Below are 24,854 nucleotides of genomic sequence, written 5' to 3'. Positions count from 1 at the left end.
ATGTATGTATAGATAGATAGATACACATATATATGTGTAAAATATATGTAATATATATATATATATATATATATATATATATATATATATATATATATATATATATATATATATATATATATATATATATATCAATCAGTAAGCTACAATGTCTTTAATATCAATTCGCTCTCTACTCAAAATAATATATTTTATATATATGTTGCAGGGGGAATTTTTGTTGATAATAAGTTTATCAACTAAAAATTCCCTTCTGGTAACATATATGAAAATATATTATTTCCTGAGGTAGAGCGAATTGGATATTGGGGAAGGACGTTTGTAGCTTATTGATTGAATATGAATCACGGTGATGTGATAAAAAAGTCATATATATATATATATATATATATATATATATATATATATATATATATATATAGAGAGAGAGAGAGAGAGAGAGAGAGAGAGAGAGAGAGAGAGAGAGAGAGAGGTGCATTCATACAAAGTAGGTAGAAAACTGTAAAACCACGAGGACATAGGAAGGAAGTAGCGTGGTTAAGTTTCTGTTCAATGATCAGAGTCCAGTGGTTCGCACCAGGCCTCTTATACCCGCTAGCATCTTACCATCGTTACAGGCTACCTTTTTTTTTTATACTGTACTCAACTATATGTTGGAATGACGATCCATTGCATATATATTGTAGCCCTGATTAGAACCAAGAGGTATGGCTGAAACTGTTGTAGGTGGAGGAGCATAAATTGGAACAACGCAGGATGGTGAAGTTGAACAATGTAACAACAATTTACTTCTTTCCCTTCTGAGTTTTAGAAGTGTTGTTTAATATGGACGCCACGTACGCATTAACATTCAGTAGGAAATTACTGACGAGAAAGGCTGTGCCTTAAAAGCAGAATAGTATGAATAGCATGAGAGAGAGAGAGAGAGAGAGAGAGAGAGAGAGAGAGAGAGAGAGAGAGAGAGAGAGAAGGTCTTAGGGGATCGGTAGGGATTTCATTAGCAAATACCGTATAAATTCTAAGCAGATATAAAATTCGTGACGTAATTAAGAACCAGAGCTGTTCTCGCATTCCCAAGATGAGAGGGTACGTTAGTTTCCCCTCATCAATGCATAATGGCTGCATTACCGTGCAAATGCTCTCATTTGGTTTCAGGACGCAGACTATGAGGATGTCAATACCTTATTGGTTATTTCTCAATAAGGCAGAGCTCCTCGATTTTATTCACTCTGTCGGTCCTCGTAAGTCCTAACTTTTTCGAGAACTTCGGCAAAATATCGATATAAGCAAAATAAATTCCACATCCCGCTTGAAATATGTATTGGACAGAGCCGCGGGCCAGATGCTTATGTGTTTGTGTGGGGGGTAGGGGGAAGACTACTGCTACATCTCATAATGCCCGACGTGGTCAGGAATCCTAATAGGAGGCAGGGTAAGTCATATGATCCTGAGTTCGGGATCTGTTTAGAAAGCGGAAGGCAAGTTGTGTATTGGTAATATACTTTTTGGTGTATTTATCACCGCAGACATTTGCTGATTTCTACGTTTAAATTCTTTTTTATTATTTTTTGTTTTTGTTGTAAACACAGCAGCTGTAATGTATGTCTCAAGTAGCAGTTCTTGATGGGGAAGATTTAATAAAGTAATTTTCTAGCATAAAGAATTTCCATGTTATTCTTCTCGTTTTCATATAAGAAATATATATCTCACGGATTTCGAAGCACCAATAACCTATATTTAATTAGAAGAATTAAATACCAACAGGTGGGTGATAGAAATATTATGGTAATTTTGCCGTTATAATTTTTCTGTTGAAATAGTCACGAGTTAAAGATTATGTGGTTGCAGGTTTTTGCATTCTTTCCTAGGATTATTATCAGATATAATGGTGACCTTATTTCTGTTAGAAGTATAGCGGATTGATTGTGGAAATAATTAGTCATTTATTTCTCATCACAACAAATAGTAAAACAGTAGTTTCGTCATTATGTCCACTCCCACAATATAAGGACCACCATCAGACGCATTTTATTCTTAGATTGCAGATCACATTGACAGCCCGTGAGCGTGATTTGCATCGCCCCCTCTTCCTTTTTGTGCCGATAACTACCTGTCACAAACCCATCAAAACACCTCATCAACTTGAAGATCAGCTGTTGGCTGGTGTGTAACCCCCCCAACCTCTGTCTCCCCCGCTTCCTCAACATCCTCCTCTACTACTCCTCCACCCCCTTGGGCAGTATGTGTTACGGGTAGTGATAGGAGGGAGGGGGGAGTATGTGTATGTGTGTGTGTGTGTGAGGGGCATGTGGGAAGGGGGGGGGGAGAACTAAATATAGCCAGTGAAGAATGCAACACCACTTCACCTTGAACAGCGTCTTCCTGGTCGGGTGATTTAAAAGGGTTAATCGACACATCAACTTCAATATAATAACTTTTGGATCTGGTGTGACAGTTCCACTTTACTGGCATACTAACGACACTGGCATTTAATAATCACTCCTAAAGGCACACATGGATGTGTAGTACATGTACCGGTATATGAGCTTTATAAATAAAGGTACTTGTTTTACATTCGTGGATCCCGTTCATCTGTCGGTGGTAGGGGCGGGGGTGAGTCGGTTGGTCCTCTTTAAAAGTACTCTAGTCCCAAAGTTATTGTTGTTGCTTTCTTTATTGGTGTTGTTTCTGCTGCTATTACAACCTTGCCAGTGTTACTCCTAGGTAACAGTCTGTCCTGAAGGGCAACTAAACTTTTACTTGAGATTACTTTTTTCCTTAAACAGTCCGTGGTCTGCAACATCAACTTGAACATTCCATCTTAAAGTGGTCTTCCTTTTTAGCACTTGGGGGAGTAATTTTAGAACTCATTATGCCTCAGAGTATATACATTTTTAACCTAGGAAAAAGACCGCAATGTTTTACTTTAAAGAAGACTATTTTATCTACAAAGAATTCCACGTAACACTCATAGTGAAGTGTACATATGTATCACGCCCTATTCACATTCATTAATTAAAGCTGTGTGCTACAATTATATTTTTAGCGCAGATTCCACTAAGCCACTGTGCTTGTCCATCCTTTGTAACACACCGGATTAGCCAAGTTCATGAAATGACTGTCGGGTAATAACTTCAAAATACTTGATTGCATTCCATTCATGATTAACAACGCCATTTGCTATTTGCCTTCGGATTTCAGACATCACCTTAGTTTATTTCCATCTAAATCCGGATTATCACAGCTTGCACTAGGCTCAAGTCGGAGGAAGCGTTGTGCCATAATCTTCAGCGTGCCGCCACGACCTCGAAATTAAAGCTAATAGCAACCTCAACAGGAACTCCAATGTGTCATGGGAGCGCCCTTCGCTTAAAGGATATAATCCAGAATAGCTCTTGCGTGCCTCTGATGACAGTTCTTTATTGACACGGTAACTTTAATATCATCCAATTATAAAAAGAGACTCGGATAGCGTCCTCCCGCGCACAGGAATCGCTTCGTATATTGTTACGGTTGTTTTGCTGCAGGAAGGATTATTTGATCGTTTATGTATGTTTGTTTATATTTATATGTGTAAATACATATACGTTACATACACGCGAACATAAGGGCACACATATTCTATCCAGTGCACATACAGTTTTCCATGCTTTAGCAGATAAAAATCCATTTTATCCTTGAATATAATGCAACTTGTATTTTTCCATTCTTGTCTCGGGACACGTCATTTTCTTAAACGAATTACTTTTAGCGCTAGTCCACACACACGTATATAATATATATATATATATATATATATATATATATATATATATATATATATATATATATATATATATATATATATATGTGTGTGTGTTTTTGTGTAAATATATAATACATACATACACACATACATGCATGTATTGCAAGTACGTATGCGTATATGCATACATACACCCACATTTGTATACACAAACAAAAGCAGTCTTATATACTCTTTCTGATTCACGTTAGTTTCCCCCACGGTGGCAGTACAAAGCCTCGCATACTTTTTCTTGAACATCACTTGTATTTTGCCATTCGTGTCACGGGACTTAGGGACGTTTTTCCGAAAGATTTTTGTTATCAAGTATTGTGCCGATAGCTATAAAACCTCTCTCTCTCTCTCTCTCTCTCTCTCTCTCTCTCTCTCTCTCTCTCTCTCTCTCTCTCTCTCTCTCTTTTTCATTTTACATTTTTGGAGTTGGGCTTTCTTCCTTCCCCCAGCGGGCTTTTTGTTCTTATGTGCTATATGTTTCTTTTTTGCGAATGTATTTTGGTTTTGGTCCTCATCATTTTTATTCGTAAGTACAGTATTTATGCTGTACAAAGATTTCTCTCTCTCTCTCTCTTCTCTCTCTCTCTCTCTCTCTCTCTCTCTCTCTCTCTCTCTCTCTCTCTCTCTCTCATCAATTTCTTATTGGTTCCTCATGTTTTGGGATTACCATATACTTTCAATATTTTTCGCCTTCTCGTCTGGCCCATTGGATATGGCAATACTACTTTTTTACAGATATTTTTGCGTTCTGAAAATGAAATGCACTGAAATGAATGGCATTTGAATTGCCTCTGTAACAGAAACCTTAGGTCGCTCATCTAAATATCAAACTTAATTCACCGAAGGTTTTATAATTCTTCTAATTTGTTAGTGACAAAGTAATTTTAAAAGATCATGTGTAATTATTTACTGCATAATTCCATTTCAAATTTTGTCATGGTACTTCTAATATAGTGAACATATATGAATAACTTCAAGTACTTAAATTAGTGTACACGAGGAAATTGTAAATCTGACAGGCAGTTCTTACTTAGCACAAAAATGACATTTGAGCAGCTATCGCAGTATCATGGATATGTGATATATATATATATATATATATATATATATATATATATATATATATATATATATATATTATATCACACATATATATATACACACACATATACAGTATATATATATATATATATATATATATATATATATATATATATATATATATATATATATATATATATATATATATATATAACTACTTGAATAGCACTTACCTCTTTAATCAGTGATTTGAATTTGCCACCATAAACATTACTTTAACCAGTTAATGACGATCTAACTTGAATAAATACGCCTAGATATCTTTTCAAACATACAGCTACGCCGGAAGTTGTTCATGATCGAAAATTTTATCGGGCATTTAGTGATGACTTATTTGTACGTACTGAAGTTACTAGAATTTTTTCTGACATCTTAGAAAAATTATGTGTCCTACAGTACACGTCGCGTGATCGACTGTTAATAAGCAAGTTCATGAAGATGCCTTTTTACATGCTATTTACATTTTTTTCTTTATTGTGATATTGGACATCGTACATAATGGCATCTGTAGTTATGCTGTTGTTCTTAGCCGTGCCATGATTGCGAATTATACCTCAGGAAGAAACGCTGTCTGATTTTCTGGTTATATTCTTAGACTCTTCTGTTCTCTTATTTTTATGTTATAAAGTAAAAACTGTTCATGTAATTTATTCGTCCGTCGTTCCTCTCTCTTTATACCGGTGTGGCTGTCTGAATGGATATCTTCGCTAAAATGTATTCGCCTTATTTGAGAATTTCATGCTCACTATGCATTGCAGAGGAATTTTCTTATTATGTCCTTTTACATCATCCGTGGTATTCACATCAATAACCCTATTGAATTGCTTTAGGCAAATACCCATTAAGGTATGCAACTCTGCCATGAAAAGTATAACTACCTACCATTTCTGGAAGCTGAAATTCGAAGGATAAAGCTTACCTCCGAAAGGTTAATGGCCATGAGGTCGGAGGCCAAGACATCTGGAAAGCGGCTTCAAAATTTTATCATTTAGGTGACGTTCGGTTTTACGATCTGAAAACTTGAATTTCGCCTAAAAGTTACCAGTGGAGGGTTTAGGTTTAGAGCATTAGGAAGTATTCGAATTAAAGTTGCTGTTATCAGATGAATTTCACCCATCAGAGATCCTTTGTTCTTCTCTTCTTTCGGGAAGAACATCAGGTAGTCAGTTTTGTTATCCATCTCATAAAATGCCGGCGATCAGTTTTTTTAGGAGTGACTTCGAACCTTTGCTTTTTTTTTTTTTTTTTTATTTCTTAACAGCTTTCAGAATACTGACTAACACATAGTCGATGCCTCATTAGTTCCTCATTGTATGGGTCGATATCGTTCTCGGCTAGGACTCTGCTGGGCCCGCGTTCGAGTTACCGGCCGGCCAATGAAGAATTAGAGGAATTTATTTCCGGTGATAGAAATTCATTCCTCGGTATAATGTGGTTCGGATTCCACAATAGGCTGTAGGTCCCGTTGCTAGGTAACCAGTTGGTTCTTAGCCACGTAAAACAAGTCCAATCCTTCGGGCCAGCCCTAGGAGAGCTGTTAATCAGCTCAGTGGTCTGGTTAAACTAATGTATACTTTTTCTCTACATCTCATTAAAGTTTTGGTGTGCTGCTATGGTAGCATAACGCCCGTCTCCGTGCACTAAGTCCTCCAGCTTCATCTCTTTACTTCGAAGTGATAGAAAGTTACGCTTGGGTACAGGAGGACATGACTTCGAGTGAATTCAACCTTGAGAAAATCATGTAGAGCAAATCCTGTTTTTTAAATGTTGAGCTGTTTGTCAGCCTGTGTGTTAGCGTGATAAGTGAAGTAGTTTTGTGTTGGTTCCTACAACAATGTTACTAAAATAAGGACTCACTAGTGGCTACCAGTGATCAGGCTTAGGTGGGATAGGAAAGTAACTTTTGGGAAGAAGGGACCTTTTTTAGGTGGTGGATTGCTCTACTTTGGCCGAGGTTGAAACGGTCTCGTTAGAAATGCTTTAAAATTTTACGATCACGGTTGCAGAACATGCTGGTAAAATTATTTTCAGTTGGGAAGTTTAAAGGCATGACAGACAATAGGTATATATTATGGGGAGAAAACACTTATCTGTGGGGATGCGTGAGAGCACAAGAGACAGAGATTTCAATCAGGAATGTATCAGTACAGTTTAGGTTGTGGTAGAATGTTCTTTTTATTTTCCTGGTCGATGAAGATTTTCTCTTTGCATTCGCCGGTATTGTAAGCTTTGAGATTTTGAAATACAATAGTTGGAGAGTCTTTCTCTTGTGTGAACCATCATGGAAAGCTGTAATCTAAGATACTACTGAAATTTGCAAAAGTTTTGGAGGTATTATGATATCTATGAAATTTTCCTCTTTATAAATATTTGCCATTCCTCCTTTCCAACTTTCCTCCTTTATTGTAGATCTTCCAACTCGTTCCATCTCATCTTCTCTCACCCTTATTCCCTTCTCTTGCTTTTTCCCTGCTGGTCGGTCGTCATGCCATTAAGCAACCCTCGTGGTGAAGGATATGGAAGTAACGAGTTTCAGCGGCGAAGGGGCTCAACTCGAATAAATATTCAAGCATTGAAGTTTCCTTTCAGCTCTGCTCTGAAATACTTGTTTATTTTTGCTGTTAGCTGGAAAGCTGGGCCCTGCAGGGTGTAACTTGTAAGCAGCTAGAAACATTCAAGGACGTAATAATGGATCATTTAAGAAAAAATAAATCGTAGTAATCTCCTGTTCACAGGTTTAATGGTAAATGAGTTTTACAATGCACAAGACATAACCATGCGCAATTTACAAGGAAATTCCAGCTACAGTATTTCCTATAGTCAGGGAAAACAGAGAAACAAGGCAAATTTCCCTGTGTATCAGAATCCCCGTATAAAATCCCGTGTTCCCGAATTACAACTTGGACCTGGGGAATGATCGGGAGGTAGCGGCGGGCACACGGGCGGCAAGAGATAGATGGTATCTTTGCCCAAAAGGAAATTCGGCGACAAATGCCCGGGAAAGAAAAGGAAAAGAGACCATCTGTTATGCCAAAGGAGGGAATCGGAAAATTATTAGAGGAATACGAGGAGGTATTTTGTGGTAAATTATGAACCTTCTGCCTCAGAAAACCCGCATAAGTCCCTGTTACTGATTCAACATTGGGCGAGATACGGTGGATCGGCGCATTCCTTGGAATTCGGTCGGGGTCGCGTTTGTTCTTTTTTTTCTTTCACCGATTTCTATTTCTTTTTCCTCTTGTCGTATGACGGGATGTTCTTCGTGTTTCTTCAAGTTAGCGTCAGTAGAAAGTTGGTAGGAGCGACTGGAAGGACTGATACACGTGCGGGTAGGTCAGAGGGAATGAAGAGATGGGTGGGTCTGGTGATGGAACTTCAATTACATCTTGAACTGTCAGGCGCTTCTTTTCCCTAGTTATTTTCTTGAATGTTAAGGTAGGAATTAAGTTTTTAACAAACGTAATATCCCTACTACTTCTCAAGTACAATTTCGTCTTGCCATGACCTGTGTTTCATTTCCGTAATGAAATTCTGTAGGCGATGGGAAGACAATCAGACACTGAATGGAAACTCGTCTTTCGACGTCGATTTTTTGCACATGAAGACGCTCTTTCTCTTGTCATATTAAGAAACGTAGCGTGCTGGCTTTCAGTGTTTTATGGGTAAGTGAGGTAATACCGTGAATTGCGGTACATATCACCCTTCATATCAGTTCATAATCTCTGGTTGTGAAGATATATTTTCTCACTTTTTATTGCATTTCATTGAACAGCGTTGTTTCCAACATTTACACTTTGACTATTGATCACAAGTGATGTGAACGTTATCAACCGGAAGTTATTGTGGGGGCATAAGTACCTTTCATGCGGTACTTCATATTTGTTTATGATAGTTAGCTGACAAATTATTATTGTTATTATTATGGATAAAAACAATGAGGAGTCATTATCTCCTGTTTTATTTTACCAGCGTTACATGATACCTTCCTGGCAATAAGTATTTCTTTTTTCTACACTGGAACTTATAGTAGTAATTTTTTAGTTCGAGCGGGAACAAGCCAGTCACTGTTTGTTGAACTATGTGCGTCAACGGTCGGCCTTGTACTCGAATCGCCTCATGTTGATAGTTCTACTTAGGGTCAAATAAGTTTAAAAGAAATTAGGTAGCGGTTTAATTTCGGCAGAGGATGAGCGTGAGCGCGGATTTCATACACGTCTTTAGCATCACAACGAGATTCCTTTGCTTTTTATGCGGAACAGGGCTTTAGCGTCTTATGAGCATATCTGCCGTTATAGTTACTAGGGGCAGTGTGTAACAGAAGTTGAACGAGCCAGGAGGCTGTAAACATACGGACACTTTATAGAATATCTAAAGAAATATTAGAGGCTTATACATTTATAAAAACTTCAGTCTCCATAAGGTAGATTCTTTGAAAAGCACAGACTGTGTGTGTGTTTGGGTGTGTGTGGGAGGAGAAGTTTATTCTGAAGGAGAACTAAGTAAAATAATAGATGAAACTTGCTTGAAGACTGCTATAGAACACAGTCACATTATATACATACACACATATTTGTATATATATATATGTGTGTGTGTGTGTGTGTGTGTGTGTGTGTGTGTGTAGTGTTTGTGTGTAAACACTTTTATGTAAGTGTAAGCGTCATTACAAATGTTTGCTTTGTTGTTCTCAGAAGGGCAATTGTTAGTATATTGTCACTTGTTTATCGGACGCTGTTTTTTCACGCTTTGTTCATTCGTTACGTGCGTATCTGTACTTTCATGGCAGAGCAACTGAACTGCAGTTTAATTGACTGTCCATTTTCTTCACACACATTTGTTTACAGTTTGCACCAATTAATATTGAACAAGATTTAGACAAACAGCTCCCACTCGGATGGCGTATGATGATGACAAACTCCATTTGATCATGTCCCAGGCATTCTTTTTGATTCGCTTGAAAACACAGGAAGTAAAAAAAAACAAACAAACAAAAACAAAGGATTTTTTTCTATCACGGATTACTTAACACTTATGTTACCGAGATAATCGAACTCTGGACATGGTAAAACACCATTTTCTCTCTTTCATCTCTACGCGCGTATGAATACTCTCTATCTCTCTCTCTCTCTCTCTCTCTCTCTCTCTCTCTCTCGTATATGTATATACATACATACATACATACATATGCATACATATATATATAATATACATATATAATATACATATTTATGTAATATATATATATATATAAATGAGTAAAATTTAGAATGACGAAATTCATAATGGCATGAACAGCTTATGCATAATAGCGACAGCTCTCTTCCTCTTCTGAGAGAGAGAGAGAGAGAGAGAGAGAGAGAAGAGAGAGAGAGAGAGAGAGCTTCGAATCACTAGCTCACCTTCAAGAGTCGTGTATGTGTGTGTGTCTCTCTCCCCGTCGTGATCACAGGCGGTGGCGGCCTTGCCTCGTCCTTTCCTGTGCCAGACTCTTACTACCGCAGTTGTTTGCTTGTTTCAGACTCCAACGAGGTTAAGGAGGACCTACGGATTAGACTGGTTCCCATCCCAACACTTCCTTAGGTCCTTGTGATTTCTGAGGAGGCGTTTTATATATATATATATATATATATATATATATATATATATGTATATATATATATATATTATTTATTTATTTATTCATATATATATATGTATGTACAGTATATATGTATGTTTTGTGTATGCGTGTATATATATGTAAATGTGTGTGCGAGTGTGGTATGAGTGAATATATGTATAGTCTGCAATACATATAATGTATATGCATGTATGTATGTATGTATTCACGCATGCATATAGTATGTTATGTAAATAAGTTTTTACAGCATAAATATATGCATCTTTTATGCATGCGTGCCTTATGCTGCATATTGTAACGCACACATATATCCATTTATATAGTTTATTTAATTTCCTTTGCGCGGCACGGAAGAAGGACTTAAAAATTGATATGTTCGTATTCGCCAAGTGAATGTTAGAATATACATAGCTTCTTCACGGAAATATTTCATTTTTAAAACAACTGCAGTTGGTGTGAAGATTCAAGTAAAATTTCCATTTCCTCTCGGAAATTATAGTGTATTTTTGTTTCTTTGTTTCATTGTTTTGTTGCTTTTTAAAGTCATAACAGACATGGCTTAGCATTGATTCGTGAACATCCTTTAAAGCAAACGTGTATGTATGTCTCAAATTGAGGATATGTAAGCTTTTATATTCCTTAAATTGATTATCATAAATTCGTTTTTGTAAAATCAGTAGCTTCTGTTTCTCGAATCGTAACGTTAGATTGTGGTATTATTTTTGGAAGTCCTTCATTTTATTGAAGTAATTTAAAATTATATTTTCCCAAGATAGGTGCTTTTAAAATTTTAAGCTGCTTGTAGATTATAACCGCAGCAGTTTTACTATGTAGAGAAAAGTAAAAAAAAAAAAAAAAACACTAGCACAGCAACAACCTGTAGAAATTTCATTTGAAGTCTTCCTTCTTTAGTCCAAGATAATCTGTAAAGTAGTCTTCAGTTTCTGCGAGTCTTTTCCTACTTACTGCGCTGGCGTTTTTAAACAATCAAGTAGCTTCGCGTCGCTTTGTATCTTAGAATAAAAATCATCTGTACCATAAGTTTGCCTTTTCTTAGTTGTAACTTATGATGTATGCCGGGAATCTGACAGTTTTGGGTACAAAAGCTTATTTATCTCCCAGAGGCTGAACAGTTTATTCAGAGTCATGGAGAAGTGAAGGACTCAGCGATTTGTGAGTGTTCCAAAGTATATGCAGACATAAGCTGTTCAGATTAGCATAAACAGTCGCTGTCCAAGATGCGAACTTAGTTAAAGTCAGTGCCTTTTTCTGCACTGAATACACTATATTGTTTCGCTATACATCTGTTGTTTACTTTGAAGACTAATTGAATTAACTTACCTAACCGCACTGTGACAGTTAATTACCCTGTGATCCACTGAACGGACGCTGGTCAATCGTTCCGCGCTTTCCCCACCCTGAAAACTTTGCCTACAACCCAGAGTAGCAGGTAGAACAAGGAGGGCGTAGGATTGATGCTCGGCCGCTCCCATAGACGTAATTAGAGTTAATCTCTATCGACCTGTTGTTTGAGTCTCCAGTTGGAAGCTGGGGGGAGGAGGATGAGTCACGTGTATTGCGCTTAGCCTTCGGATGTTTAGCAGACTGCGTTTGGACATTCAAAAATAGCCTCGTTTATTGCCAGTGGGAGAAGTTTATTTGTAGACAAGAGATCAGTCGCTCACTTTTATCTGCCGGAGAAAGGAAAGTATCGTCGAGCTAGATGTGATTCTCTGGAAAATCCGTTCTAAAAATATGTCGGGTACAATACAGACAAAGGAAATAAAGTCTTTGATAGATTTTGTTTTCTGAACAGTGATATCTATGTTCACAGCGAGTCAAGTATATCTTTTTAATCGGTACTGTTATTGCACACCACCATCAGCCCCAGATTAGAAGGAGGATATGAGATTAGGGTAGAAATTGTACATTACATTCTGCATGAATTGATAACTTTTGCTGATGTCCTTGGTATCCCAAGAAAACTCCAGGGAAAAGAAGACAGCTAATGTTGACTGATCTTCACAGGATTTTACTTTAAATAAAATTGATGAGTTCGTTTCATTTCCTTTTTAAATATTATCCTTGGTCATTGCAAAATCACTCTGGTTGCTTATTGTTTTAACTGGAGCCACGAGCTTACACAATCCACCTCTCTCTCTCTCTCTCTCTCTCTCTCTCTCTCTCTCTCTCTCTCTCTCTCTCTCTCTCTCTCTCTCTCTCTCTCAAAATGCATCGAGCATGCTAACCCGCTTCAACCTAAACCTCTCTCATTATGGTAGACTGCGCTCCGTGATGCATGTAGTCGCAATTGAATCTGAATTATGCCGCATATAATGGATTTCGGATAAGAATCAGCACTATCCGGATGAGTTGCGGATATGAAAGAAAAAAAATGTCCGATATACCGGTCTGTGTATTAATAACCACTACCAACGTTGCATCGAAACATCTGGTGTCATTATTTGATCGCCGATAGACCAAGTCTCGTATTTCGGCGAAAGTCTGGCTGAGGTAAATTTGACTTTTTCTCCATTTGAGTGGCGTAGTTTGGCACTTTTATGCGTTTGGCATGGTAATTTGCCGGGGAGCTTTCCAGCAGGGGAGGGAGGATGTGGTTGAGAGAGAGAGAGAGAGAGAGAGAGAGAGAGAGAGAGAGAGAGAGAGAGAGAGAGCGTGTATGTGTATGAGAGAAAGAAAAAAGAAAAAGAGAATTTGTGTGTCATAGAGATAGGGAGAGAGAAAGAGAGAAGTTAAAGTAAAGGAAAAGATGGGTAATTGAGCTTGCCTTGATGTAATGATTCAATTAATGGGACGCAGATGAATGCATTGTTAATTTTGGAAAGATGATGGGGAAAAAGTATGGGGGAGTCGTGTCTGAAATAAGAAGGAGGGAGACAGAAAAGAGAAACCGATGTCCGTCAATCGTTGCTTAATTATGAAAAGAATGGAAAATGCAACGTCAGTCTCCAGCGATATTTTATCAAGCTGCTTTTGGAAGAGTAGCACACTAAAAGGAGAGAGAGAGAGAGAGAGAGAGAGAGAGAGAGAGAGAGAGAGAGAGAGAGAGAGAGAGAGAGAGAGATTTAGTCTTGAACAAGAGATGTCTTTGTGACGCCTGGTACCTAATTCATAGTGAAGAGGGGAAGAGCGAAAATTAAGTAAGGATGGATAAAGAATCAACGAAGGGGTGGAGAAAGAGAGAGAGAGCGAGAATGTAGAAAGAAAAAGAAAATGGAGAGAATAAAGGGAGAGGGTGAGCAATGAAGGGTGAATAATTAAAGAAGGGTGAGAAGCGAAAAGTGAGAAATGAGGGAAGGGGTGAGAAGGGGATGCATATGAGGTGAAGGGAGCCACCTAGCGGCTAGAGTTCCCCTCAGTAATAACAGAGAGAGAGAGAGAGAGAGAGAGAGAGAGAGAGAGAGAGAGAGAGAGAGAGAGAGAGAGAGCGCTAGTGGGGTCCAATTGTCCCCGGCCGGTAGTATTCATTGTCAATGGCATCATCAAAAGAGTTAATGTCCGGATTTTTTGTTGACAATGGCTCGGCCAAATGAAATCATATTAGTTTTTATAGGTGGCTGTTATTTGTTGAATATCTTTGTAAATATGGAAAATGATATTCGCGTTCAATTACTTTTTAATTCACCTGTGCCCATAAACTACGTATATAATATTCGTTTTGCTTCCGCTGGGTCTTTCATGGATTTTTGGAAACTACTAATTATCGACGTCAGTTCAGGGTTTAATGATTAAAATGCAGTGTTTTTTTTTTTTACAGGGAAAGAGGAAAAGAGTACATACACATGTATGATTTGTCCAGGAGAGCGAAACAAAATGCATTCCTTTATATCAAGGAAACATCACACTAGTTGTAACATAGCGGGTGAAAAAGAGGCCGCTCTTTTGGGGGCTAAATTTATTTGACGTGCTATGAATGCTGCTTATCTCGGTTTTGCCAGAGAACTTTTGAAACGCAGGAATGGTTGCAAGACTTAAGCCCGAAAAAGACTTTGTGTGAGCTTAAAGCACGAATGGCCTCGCAGTAGTGAGACTTTTCGCTTGTAATGAAATTCTTGCCGAAAAATCTAGTCATGTTCGTGTGCTCTGGAAGAAAGGCGAAATGAGAGTTGCTCCTTTGAGAAGGGAGCTCCGAACGTCCTGCCGAGGGAAGAGACCTTTCATAAGGAAAATGATGATGGCTTCTGTAGTGGAGATATTACAGGCATCTATGGCTCATAACTTATTAATGAATATCACTCTGGCTTTAGGAAGGCTAAGGAGAAGAGTAATGATAGCGAATGGTAATGAAAGTGTCAGCGTAAAAGGGTGAATAGGGATTATGGCGTTAGCGTTCTGTGGGAACTTGGGAAAGGGAAGATCTGCCGGGAGATATTCATAAGGGTTTTGAACTTCGGCGTTCCGTTTGACAGCTGAAATGGGAAATTATGTTTATGGGAAAGTTAGGGTCGCTCGAGTATACGGCCACGGTGAAAGTGAAACAACGGAGTGCAAGATCTTTCGCTTTTACACCAAGGTGTTCTCAAGCAGACTACATACGGTAGGAAAGATTATTACAAATAAGACTTGGTTTTACAAAGAAAAGGCCAAGCAACGTTGAATAAGTCTAGCGTAATAACCGAGTCGGAGACGAGAATTTGAGGCTTGTATCAATCACCCAGGTAGATATAGCATTTGAAACCTAAAATACTAATAGGGCTTCGGTTAAGTTTTTATATAAAAAAAACTGAAGAATAAGATGGATATCTCCCTTTAGATAAGCTCTCAGGATCCGAGCTAAGAGACGAGGATAGGACAGTTCGAGATTGAATACAAAGAGGAGAAGACGGCAGCAAGGTGAATGAAGGAAATGGAGAGTGACTCGTCAGCTAAAGCTAGAATGGGCAAGAAGGCAGAAAAAGAAGGCTACTGACAAAGAGAATGCAATGAGTAGATGCAGTAATAGGACCTTAAATATACCACTAGTGATAGGTAAGGGAGTATGTGTTACGTTTTCAACAACAACAGGTAGAAACTAGGTAAAAAAACTGGAAATAAGCTTACAGAGAAGCTATACACAGGAAGTCCCATAGAGATTACAAGTCTGACAGCAAATGATTCCTTCAAGCCCTGATGAAAAGATGACCAAATATTAGTGAGACAGGCAGGGTCGTTAGTATATTGGCCTGTGTCGTATGGAAGCCATTCTGATGATTCAAATGAAGAGTTTGATTCATTGCGAAAAAGGAAGTGCAGGCACTAGAATTTTGGGTACTTCATCAGCAAAAGAGGTTATGACACTAGGCTGTTACTAGGAAGGGTTAGAGCAATCACCCTGCTTAGATACTAGCTGTTCATGGCTGTTTCCAAGAGAAGTGATTATTGTAGTATTTAACAACCAGATGAAAAAGACCAGCGAAGGCAAGGATCCAGGGTGCTTGAATACTTCTTAGCGAATTGAGTAGGTATATGATCCAGGACAGTTCCTTTCCATGTCTGACAAGATTCAAAAACCTTTACAATCTTACGAGCAGAGAATAATGAGGATGACGCGAGATTAGACAGGGATAGGGATTGAGTAGGAGGATCAGGACCATTGGAAATGGTAAGAAGAGGTTACTAAACAAATGAGACGAAGTTTGTGGCTTTCTTTTTTTTCTAGAGAAACAATCTATCGATGCATCGTGACAGAGAAGGGAAGGAATGTTTGATGTGAGATAGTGGCAAAGGAAGAGAAATTATTTTCAGTTGAAGATTTCTTAGGATAAGCAGGCCCTGCCCCTTTAAAGTAGAATGGTGTATTGGTTCTTATAGTTTTAAAATTAATTAATATGAGCAGCAGGAGGAACTACTTATGTGCCACATCTCTTGACCAGTTGCTGAAGAGGTGGAGCAGTCGATGAAACCAAAGTAAAAGAAGAGAAAGCTATAGCAGGTCAGAGGACATTAGCCTCAGTTACTGAGGTGAAAGCATCACTGGCATTAAACCCACAAGGTCTAGTTTCATCTACCAAAGAAACTATCCCCCATGAAAAATCTAGGGGAGAGTCTCGTATGTCAGCCCTCCAGCAATTCACAAAGTACCAAAGCAATCGTTGTATGGGGGAATTGATGAAGGAGTGCAAATTTAAGTTTAATTTGGTTGGGGAGAGGAAGTGTTTGTGAATGGGATATAGAGTAAAGAAACTTGCAGATGACATTGTGCGGACTAGTATTAATGAAACAAAAAAATTAAATGTTAAGAAGAGCAAGAAGATGAGAGTAAAAAAAGCATGGAAGATAGGGAGTAGAATGTTAGTATGGATGGTGATGCGTGTGATGAATAGTAGAGTAAGATAAGTCAGTAAAATTTTTTGAGGAGGTAAAGGTTTACATTTTCCGAAGGATTGTTGAACCAACTTTGTTGCTATTGAATCTTGTTCGAAGGAAAAGGTTAAAGCTGTTGAGATGAATTGTCAAAGAAGTCTTTCTGATGTAACATCAGCATAAATACACACTTATTTTCAATTGCTAGCCAGTTGTCTACCCACCCTCTCTGTATGCAGTTCTATTCTCTCAGATACTTGATGCCTTAATTGTCTTAATTACAGTCATAGGTGCATTCTGAACTCTCCAGTGGGAGCTACTTTCATTTTCCAGTTCTCCTTCTACCAGATTATTAACGAGTAAATCTCATCTTGTCCATGAACTTCCTTTTCCTTCTACTTTGAACTAACTTGATGTAACTAACTTATCCCTTTTAGAGCGATGTTCAGCTGTACTCCACCTTCATGAATTAACTAAAAGAACTTCGGAGATACTAGCTACCTCATCTCCTTCTCCATCAACTACCTTTAGAATCAAATCGCTCAGCATAATTACCCTTTCACACTAAAACCAAACAGATGCACAGATTCATGTTCAAAGACTGTTCCATTTTCGTGTTGTGGGGCTACAAACTCCACACGCAATATATTTGGTGACTTTCAGATTATTCAGGTTGGTCATAATGCAGTGTGACCTCTGCTTTCAATCATGGAAAGGCTCTTTTCTTGTTGTTGGGGTATTTCCAACATTTTTACTGTCGCGATCCTCTGTCTTGAGACACTTTACTTTCTATCTATCTGTCTATCTATCTATCTAAATATCTGTCTATATATATATATATATATATATATATATATATATATATATATATCACGTATACTTTTCTCTTTTTCTTTGTGAATTTTCATCTTACCAGCTCTTCCATTTTTTTTATCTTAACAGAATAATGTGGGATTATCAATTTTTTTACTTTTAAAAGAGAACAATTTAGAAATTAATATGCCTTCTATGCGTACACAGTATGTATTTAAAGATGCAAGTGTATCACCTGTACATATAAGCATAATATGTTTTTATTTTTATCTTTATTATGTTAAGCCATTTTTAAGTCCCGTGGTGCAAGATCTTAATTACTTCCTCGTTCTTAGTGATATTGGAAATTTTGGTAAGCCTTTTTTTGAATGACTATAAAGATTGAATTAATAATGATTATGATAGGGGTGGAATACCTTTACAGCTTATGTTACTCAAACTAATGGAAAAGTATAAGTTTCTAATAATCTGTTAAATCCTAAGAGGCCTAGTTATATTTTGCTCTACTCCAGATTGCTCTCTCTCTCTCTACTCTCTCTCTCTCTCTCTCTCTCTCTCTCTCTCTCTCTCTCTCTCTCTCTCTTTGCTACATATATATATATATATATATATATATATATATATATATATATATACATACTATATATGTGTGTGTGTATGTGTGTGCGTGTGTGTGCGCGCACGTGTGGCTGTCTTTGTAACATACTTCCTTATAAAGAGAGAGTTCAATGGACGTTATGCCTTATGTTAAGCTTATAATGGTGAATGAAGTTTCGATATTTCAAACGAACGATTGCATTGAAATCTATTTGTATTCATTTTTATGCTGAATAAAGTTTATGAAATATGTCCATTTCCTATATAGGATTTCCAGTACTGAAGAAAATTTATGTATAAATTACAAGTTTATTATAATATTCATAGTTTTAAATATTGAAGTTTCATTGAAGTTTTATGAGTGTAGAATCGTAGCCGTCATTTTGGAAAGAATATTTCTTTTCATTTCCGTAGCAGACTAAAAACTGCCTTCCTGACAGAAATCATTAAAAAATTTATGGCTTTGTTTTCCTGAATATGAATATCTTTATAAAATTCTTATTCTTTCCCCTTGGTTTATCTGTAGCCCTCGTAGAAAGGATAAAATACTCGCTTAAACATTACGAAGTCGACGATTGGTCGCTGCATTAGTTTCTAACCCCCTCCCCGTCTTTTTGGAAATAATAGAGAAGCTTTTGAACTGAACCCTTCCTGAGCACAACTGATTCTACCTGGCTGTGCTGTTGTTCGTTGTTGTTGTTGAATGAGATTTGCAGCCTCGGTATTGATTGAGGCAAAAGTTTCTGCGTGTTGCTGCTGCTGCTGCTGCTGCTGCTGCTGCTGCTGCTCGTGTCTTCCTCATCACTGAACGTTGGTTAGAAGCGAAGTGCTCAGCATCTGTTAAAATGGAAATGCAGACAACAAAGGACTCCTCCTCCCTCCCCTCCCCTCCCCCTTTTTCTCCGCACCTCTCAACCCATTACCTCCTGAGGAACAAGAAAACGTATCGTGATGTGATGGCTGGGAATAGTTTAAGCTGACGTAGGTGTGGGAAGAGGGGGCAGGTTAATTGTGACAAGCGAAGCAAAGATGCAGCTTTAGGAGAGGAAGATCCATTGTTCAACAGGTGGGCTGGCTCACCTGTGTGATCAATGTGTGTGTGTGTGCGTGAATGTGTATGCCTGCGTTTGTGTGTTATGGGCCGGGGATGAGAGGGGGCGTTGAGGTGGAGAGGGTTGGGTTCTTCATGTCGTCGGGGTTGGGGGGAGGTGTGTGTTACCCGCCACCACCTGATCAATACGCACTCACACAGGCATGCGTAACTGACCAGTGGCTACGCCTCTTTCTTTTTCTCTTTGTCTCCAACAGGCGACTGTATGAGGCCCGGGAGATAGCGCCTCCAGAGGTCCGGCCTCCCCCCGTTGATGTCTTGTCGGCGACGGTGAAGGTGAGCGACCGTGATAGCGGTGTGGTGGAGGGCGTGGGTCTTCGGGAGGAAGAGGAAAGGCGGGTCGCCATCCGTATCAAGCTCTGCGGCGAATGCGGTGCTCGGCACGTGGCTGGCACCTGCCCTTTCTCCCGCCCCACCCACGTCCTCCCGGACACCTGTCCTCCACCTGTCCACGCCCATGCTCTCGAGGTGGCACCCCAGCAAAATGGTGTCATCGTGGCACCGCCTCATCGAGAGTCACCCGTCAATCTGTCTGGAGGAGGTCTGGGTCGAGAGGAAGAGAAGGAAGAAGAGACCTGGAGGGATCCTCAGAGACCTGGGTCCCCGGGGTGCTACGCCAGAGCCTCCCTGCCCCCGGGCTTGTGCCTAGAGAGGCGCATTTTACCCCCACCCAACGACAACTCCACTGACAGCGACAGTGACGTCGGGGTTGTTGGCGTGACCCAGGTGCCCGGGCGGCAGGTGGAGGTGGTAGTGGCAAGGGCCTCCCTTACCCGCTACACGCAGCTCGGCCCTGTGGTTGGCGTGCCCGTCAGGGAGAGGGACATACCCGATGACTTCTGCATGATCAACTTGTGGGAGGTAAGTCGCAAGATTTGGATTTTCTTGACCTATTTTTTTTTGAGAAATGAAGTTAGTAGGGTACACTTGAATGTTCTATTGATGCATTAGTATACAAACGTAACTAAGAGACCAACTTTCCATCACTCCATTTTCTTTTATACTCTGAACGAAACTGTATGTTTTTATGAGCTGCTATTATACCCAGGGGCCATGTTTGGAATTGCCGTATACGAGAATAAAAAGCACTTCTGTCAGTGATAATGAGTTATCTGTTATTATTAATATTTTCTTGATAAAGTAAACCGAAGACAGACTTGCGTCCGAATGGCAGCATTGATCGAAGTCAGTAAGCAGACCTACAAAGTTAAGAAGAAAAAAAAAATGGTAAAGTAAAAAAAAAATACTAAGGAAAGAAAGAATGAGGAGCCTTTCTCTTCCCTTTTGAATAAATCCCATGATTGTGAAGGAGAAACCCAGATCCCATCTCATTTACGAGACGGGATCGTCATAGAGATTTTGAAGTTTTCTATAAAGGATAGGACGTTCAATAGGATTGAGGCACCGGGGAATGGGATCGAGTATCATCTGGACCACGCTATAGGGATTCTTTTGTCTCAAGATTTCTCTTAATGCGATGCAGATGGAGGAGTTGGATAATGTTCTCCGTATTCACTTCTCTTTCCCTCCCTTCTCTTCACAAAAAAAAAAAGAATAAAAGAAGCACGTAAAAGACGCAGATTGAAAAGAGATACCAGATGCAGGGAGAGAAGTGCAAGACCCAGGTCTTCATTAAGTCTTCTGGGGGCGTTGCCCCTCTCGATGGTGTTCTTTAATTAGATGGAAATTACATACCAATCGTGTGTATTTCTCTCTCTCTCTCTCTCTCTCTCTCTCTCTCTCTCTCTCTCTCTCTCTCTCTCTCTCTCTCTCTCTCCCACACAGATGAAACTTCGATTACCGTATAGTCAGTTTCGACTCTTGTAACAAGTTGCATTGGAAATAAATCTGGAAATTGCAGTCCCTTATATTATGCAAAAGCATGTTCAGTTTAGAAAGTTCCTTATGAACAGTAAAAGCGTTCTCGATTTGCAGTGATTTTTTCGTAGCCTTTGTTAATATCATAGAGAAATTCAAACACTCGATTTTTCAAAATACTGTATGTAGCTATACCCCCAAAGAAGTAAAAGTCTCATTGTTAGAAACAAGAATAAAGCTCTGGAGTGAAAAGGTTAGAGATAATTTCTGAAGTAAAAACTTTAGTAAAACGTCTGGGTCATAAGCTAAGTCATAGCTAAAAATTCCTTGCTTCAGATCAGTTTTTTGACTAAAAACTGGATGAGTAAAGTCCTCGAATAACGTATTTCTACAAACATGCACTCGGCTTTAAAATCTGGTCATTCTTTCAAAATGATAACAAGTCTTTTATAAGATTTAGCGTAAAGGGGGTTTCTTGCATATACATTTGGGTCCCAAATGAAATATCTGCTAGCTCTGGAGGACACGTTAATTAAATTAAGTTGCTGACAGTAGTGTACCGAGTCTCTCATTACACGAACGCGTCCCGGCATAAGGGACCTTTTGTTGGTGTAATTAGTTCTCGGGTATGGAAGGCAGAAACCATTATTGTAAGTTGTCTGTAAAGTATAATTTGCCCAAATAAACTCTTACGTTCCTCTTCTAAGGGTTATGTATTCGAGAGCCTCTCCATCTACCCGTTTATAAACGAAAGAGCATTCATATCCATTATGCAATAATATAAATTTAGATATCTGTGCCGTTGCAGTGTAATTGATGTTTATTAGATTGGTAGATCAACACAGATTTTCGTTGGATTAAAGTTTCTAGAATAATTATATTTTTAGTTGGATGGTTTAATTAATTTTTTAATCCTAGGATGCGTTTCCTGTCAGTGCCAGCCAGATAGAACTTCTTCAGCTGAGTTAGCTGATGAAAATCTGTCAAGAGTCGTAGAAACCATTTTGAATCTTATTTAAGCTGTAATGAGTTGAAAGGACTAGCAGTTGATTGAATACATTGACTGTACTTTTTCGAACGTGGTACTGATCTTCGGATATAAAATGAATGATGTTAAATTTTGCATAGACATTAATGTGAATGATGTTGAATTTTACATAAATATTAACGTTAGTGATATTGAATTTTACGTAGCCATTAAGGCGAATGATGTTGAATTTTACTTATGCATTAAAACATTAAGGGTAAGGACACGTGCAGTATGTATACTTAACCTCAGTAGCAACTGTTGACGCATCGTGAATACATTCTGCTTAAACACTTTACTTTCTGTTTTATTTCTGAAGATCGACTTGAGCAGGCAACCAAATACTCTCTTAGGACCGTTACAGGGAGGGAAGATGATTGTAAGGGGACAGAAGCAGTGGAGAAAGCGGCTGGTATCCTAACCAAGGAGTAAGTGATAGACAAAATATTTGAGAGAGCGAAAACAGCACGAACAAGGACGACCAAAGCGGGGAGATAATTCCATTCTGCAGTTTGAAGTGAGAGGGGTGATCCGCTCACTTAGTCTATACATTGCTTTGAAAATGACTACACAAAGAAGATTGAATTTCAAAGCAAAGTAGCTCTGTAGTAAGAGGCTTGGATTATCAGAGCATCGATTTTGTTCCAGCGTTTTTTCCCGCTTTTTGATGGTGCTTTTTGCAGGGTGGTTAATTAAGGGCATTTCCTAAATGGGTTATAGACAGGTAGTGTATAACCCCCATTGCTCCATTACATCTTCATCCATATGGTAATGTCTTGGTCCCTTGTTATCTTCCTGTCAGCGATTGAGCCAGTAAAGATGGTCATTGCATGAATGATAAACATAACCGTGGAATTTCTGTTCGAAATTTTCTTATAATATTGAAGATTACGGGGCTATAAGATGGCAGGTAGGAGGGAGAGAGTAGGAGAATCATCTAGGGGGGGAAACGATCCCTGAGCACGCCATGTGCCACTTACGTGGTCCCCTGGCTTCAGGAGAAGAAAAAAAAATAAAGATTTAGTCCGTACGTCTTCTGTGTTAGAACATGTTCACGTAGGTAGTCTCTTGGAGGTGCTGATATTGCAGGTGTTGCTGCTTTTGTGTAGCTGCAGATTTTTTGCTCATTAACCAAGGATGACGACACAGAAAATACGGAAACGAGGAGACAAGTTGGTACATACACACACACACACATTATATATATATATATATATATATATATATATATATATATATATATATATATATATATATATATATATATATATATATATATTTATAAGGATGTATTATATATATATGCGTGTGTATGTGGTATGATATTTTTCAGTAGATCTGATATATGAAGAAGCTTGTGAAATCATGTTTTTAAATACTTGGAACTGACGGAAACTGAATTGTCAGAATTAGGCAATTCTACCATGAACAGAAGTACTGAATATGTTAAACCATAATACTTTATTCCTCACGAACGTTTTAAAAATCGTTGTAATTATTAACACTGTCTCAGTTAAGCTTAAATGTAATTTAAACCAAGGGAGTGTAATGTTCATAAATTAATATTAATAATAGAGTATAATGCAGCGTAAAATAGTCATCCTTAGAAACTCCTTAAAAAAGGAGACATTGAAATGGCAACAGGAGAAAGAGAAAGGGTTGATGGGGAGCTGTTTGAGATGAAAGGGTTCTTTTCAGTCTTTTTCTTCCTCTCTTTTTCATGTCGAGGAAATGCCATCAAAAAGTGAGAAAGCTTAAGGAAATATAGAAAGAAAAGCGCCAGCGAGTTTCGTATTCCGTCCGTGCGGCTCGACACCTATGGATTGAATAAAGACCTCTTGTCTATTCATTTTCTCTCTCTCTCTCTCTCTCTCTCTCTTGTCTCTCTCATTCTCTCTCTCTCTCTCTCTCTCACACACACACACACACACACACATATACATATATATATATATATATATATATATATATATATATATATATATATATATATATATATATATATATATATATAATATATATATATATATATACACTGTGTATCTATATGTTTGTGTGCCTGTGTGTATAAAATACTTCTGTGTGGTCTGCTGTGTTTCAGAATTTTGTAACCAACGGGATATCTATGAATAGTAACGGTTTACGATATGTGTTTTGAAGGAAACCATCAAAATGCTGAAAAAAGGCAGTTCTGTTTAAATTGGGTTTGTTATACAGTTATGTTTCCCTTGTATACATCAGAATATACATATATGCTGTCAGGCCTTTGTTCTTTATGATATTACGAGGGCATTTTATTTCTTTTTTAGATTCATATAGAAATGCGTGTGCATTTTTAGTTATTTACAGACCATTAAAACAACATCTCTCCGAAAATTATTCAACACTTCTTAACAGTCTTTTGAGTGAAATCTTTCCACGTTTTATTTAACTTTCAAAAGAAATAATGTTAAAAAAATTTTTGTCAGATATTTTCTCGTTCAACCGAGTGCCGGTGGGCGTGAGTGGTCTGTTGTGTAATATAGTGTGGCGTTTCCTTCCTTTCTGGCAGTCTTTGTGAGCATTTTCCATTATCTGTAGTCTACATTTTCCTCTCTATTTCCCTCGGCGAATTCATGGATAATAGAAAAGGGCCCTTTCCCTTCCTTTCCAGCCAGAGCTTTAC

At 38.3% G+C, this 24,854-nt stretch overlaps 1 protein-coding gene across 4 annotated transcripts in view; it reads left to right on the top strand.

Moving 5' to 3' along the window:
* Window positions 1–24,854, top strand: part of LOC136844392 (uncharacterized) — a 464,343-nt gene that overhangs the window by 248,058 nt on the left and 191,431 nt on the right. For all 4 annotated transcript variants that reach the window (XM_067113510.1, XM_067113509.1, XM_067113511.1 and 1 more), the window contains exon 4: window positions 19,542–20,205. In XM_067113510.1, the coding sequence (XP_066969611.1) occupies window positions 19,542–20,205 (664 nt within the window). The remainder of the gene's footprint in view (window positions 1–19,541; window positions 20,206–24,854) is intronic.

The sequence above is a fragment of the Macrobrachium rosenbergii genome, chromosome 12, assembly GCF_040412425.1.
Source record: "Macrobrachium rosenbergii isolate ZJJX-2024 chromosome 12, ASM4041242v1, whole genome shotgun sequence".
Classification (NCBI taxonomy): Eukaryota; Metazoa; Arthropoda; class Malacostraca; order Decapoda; family Palaemonidae; genus Macrobrachium; species Macrobrachium rosenbergii.
Note: the sequence above shows the minus strand (reverse complement) of the source record. Positions and strands in the feature narration are given on the sequence as shown.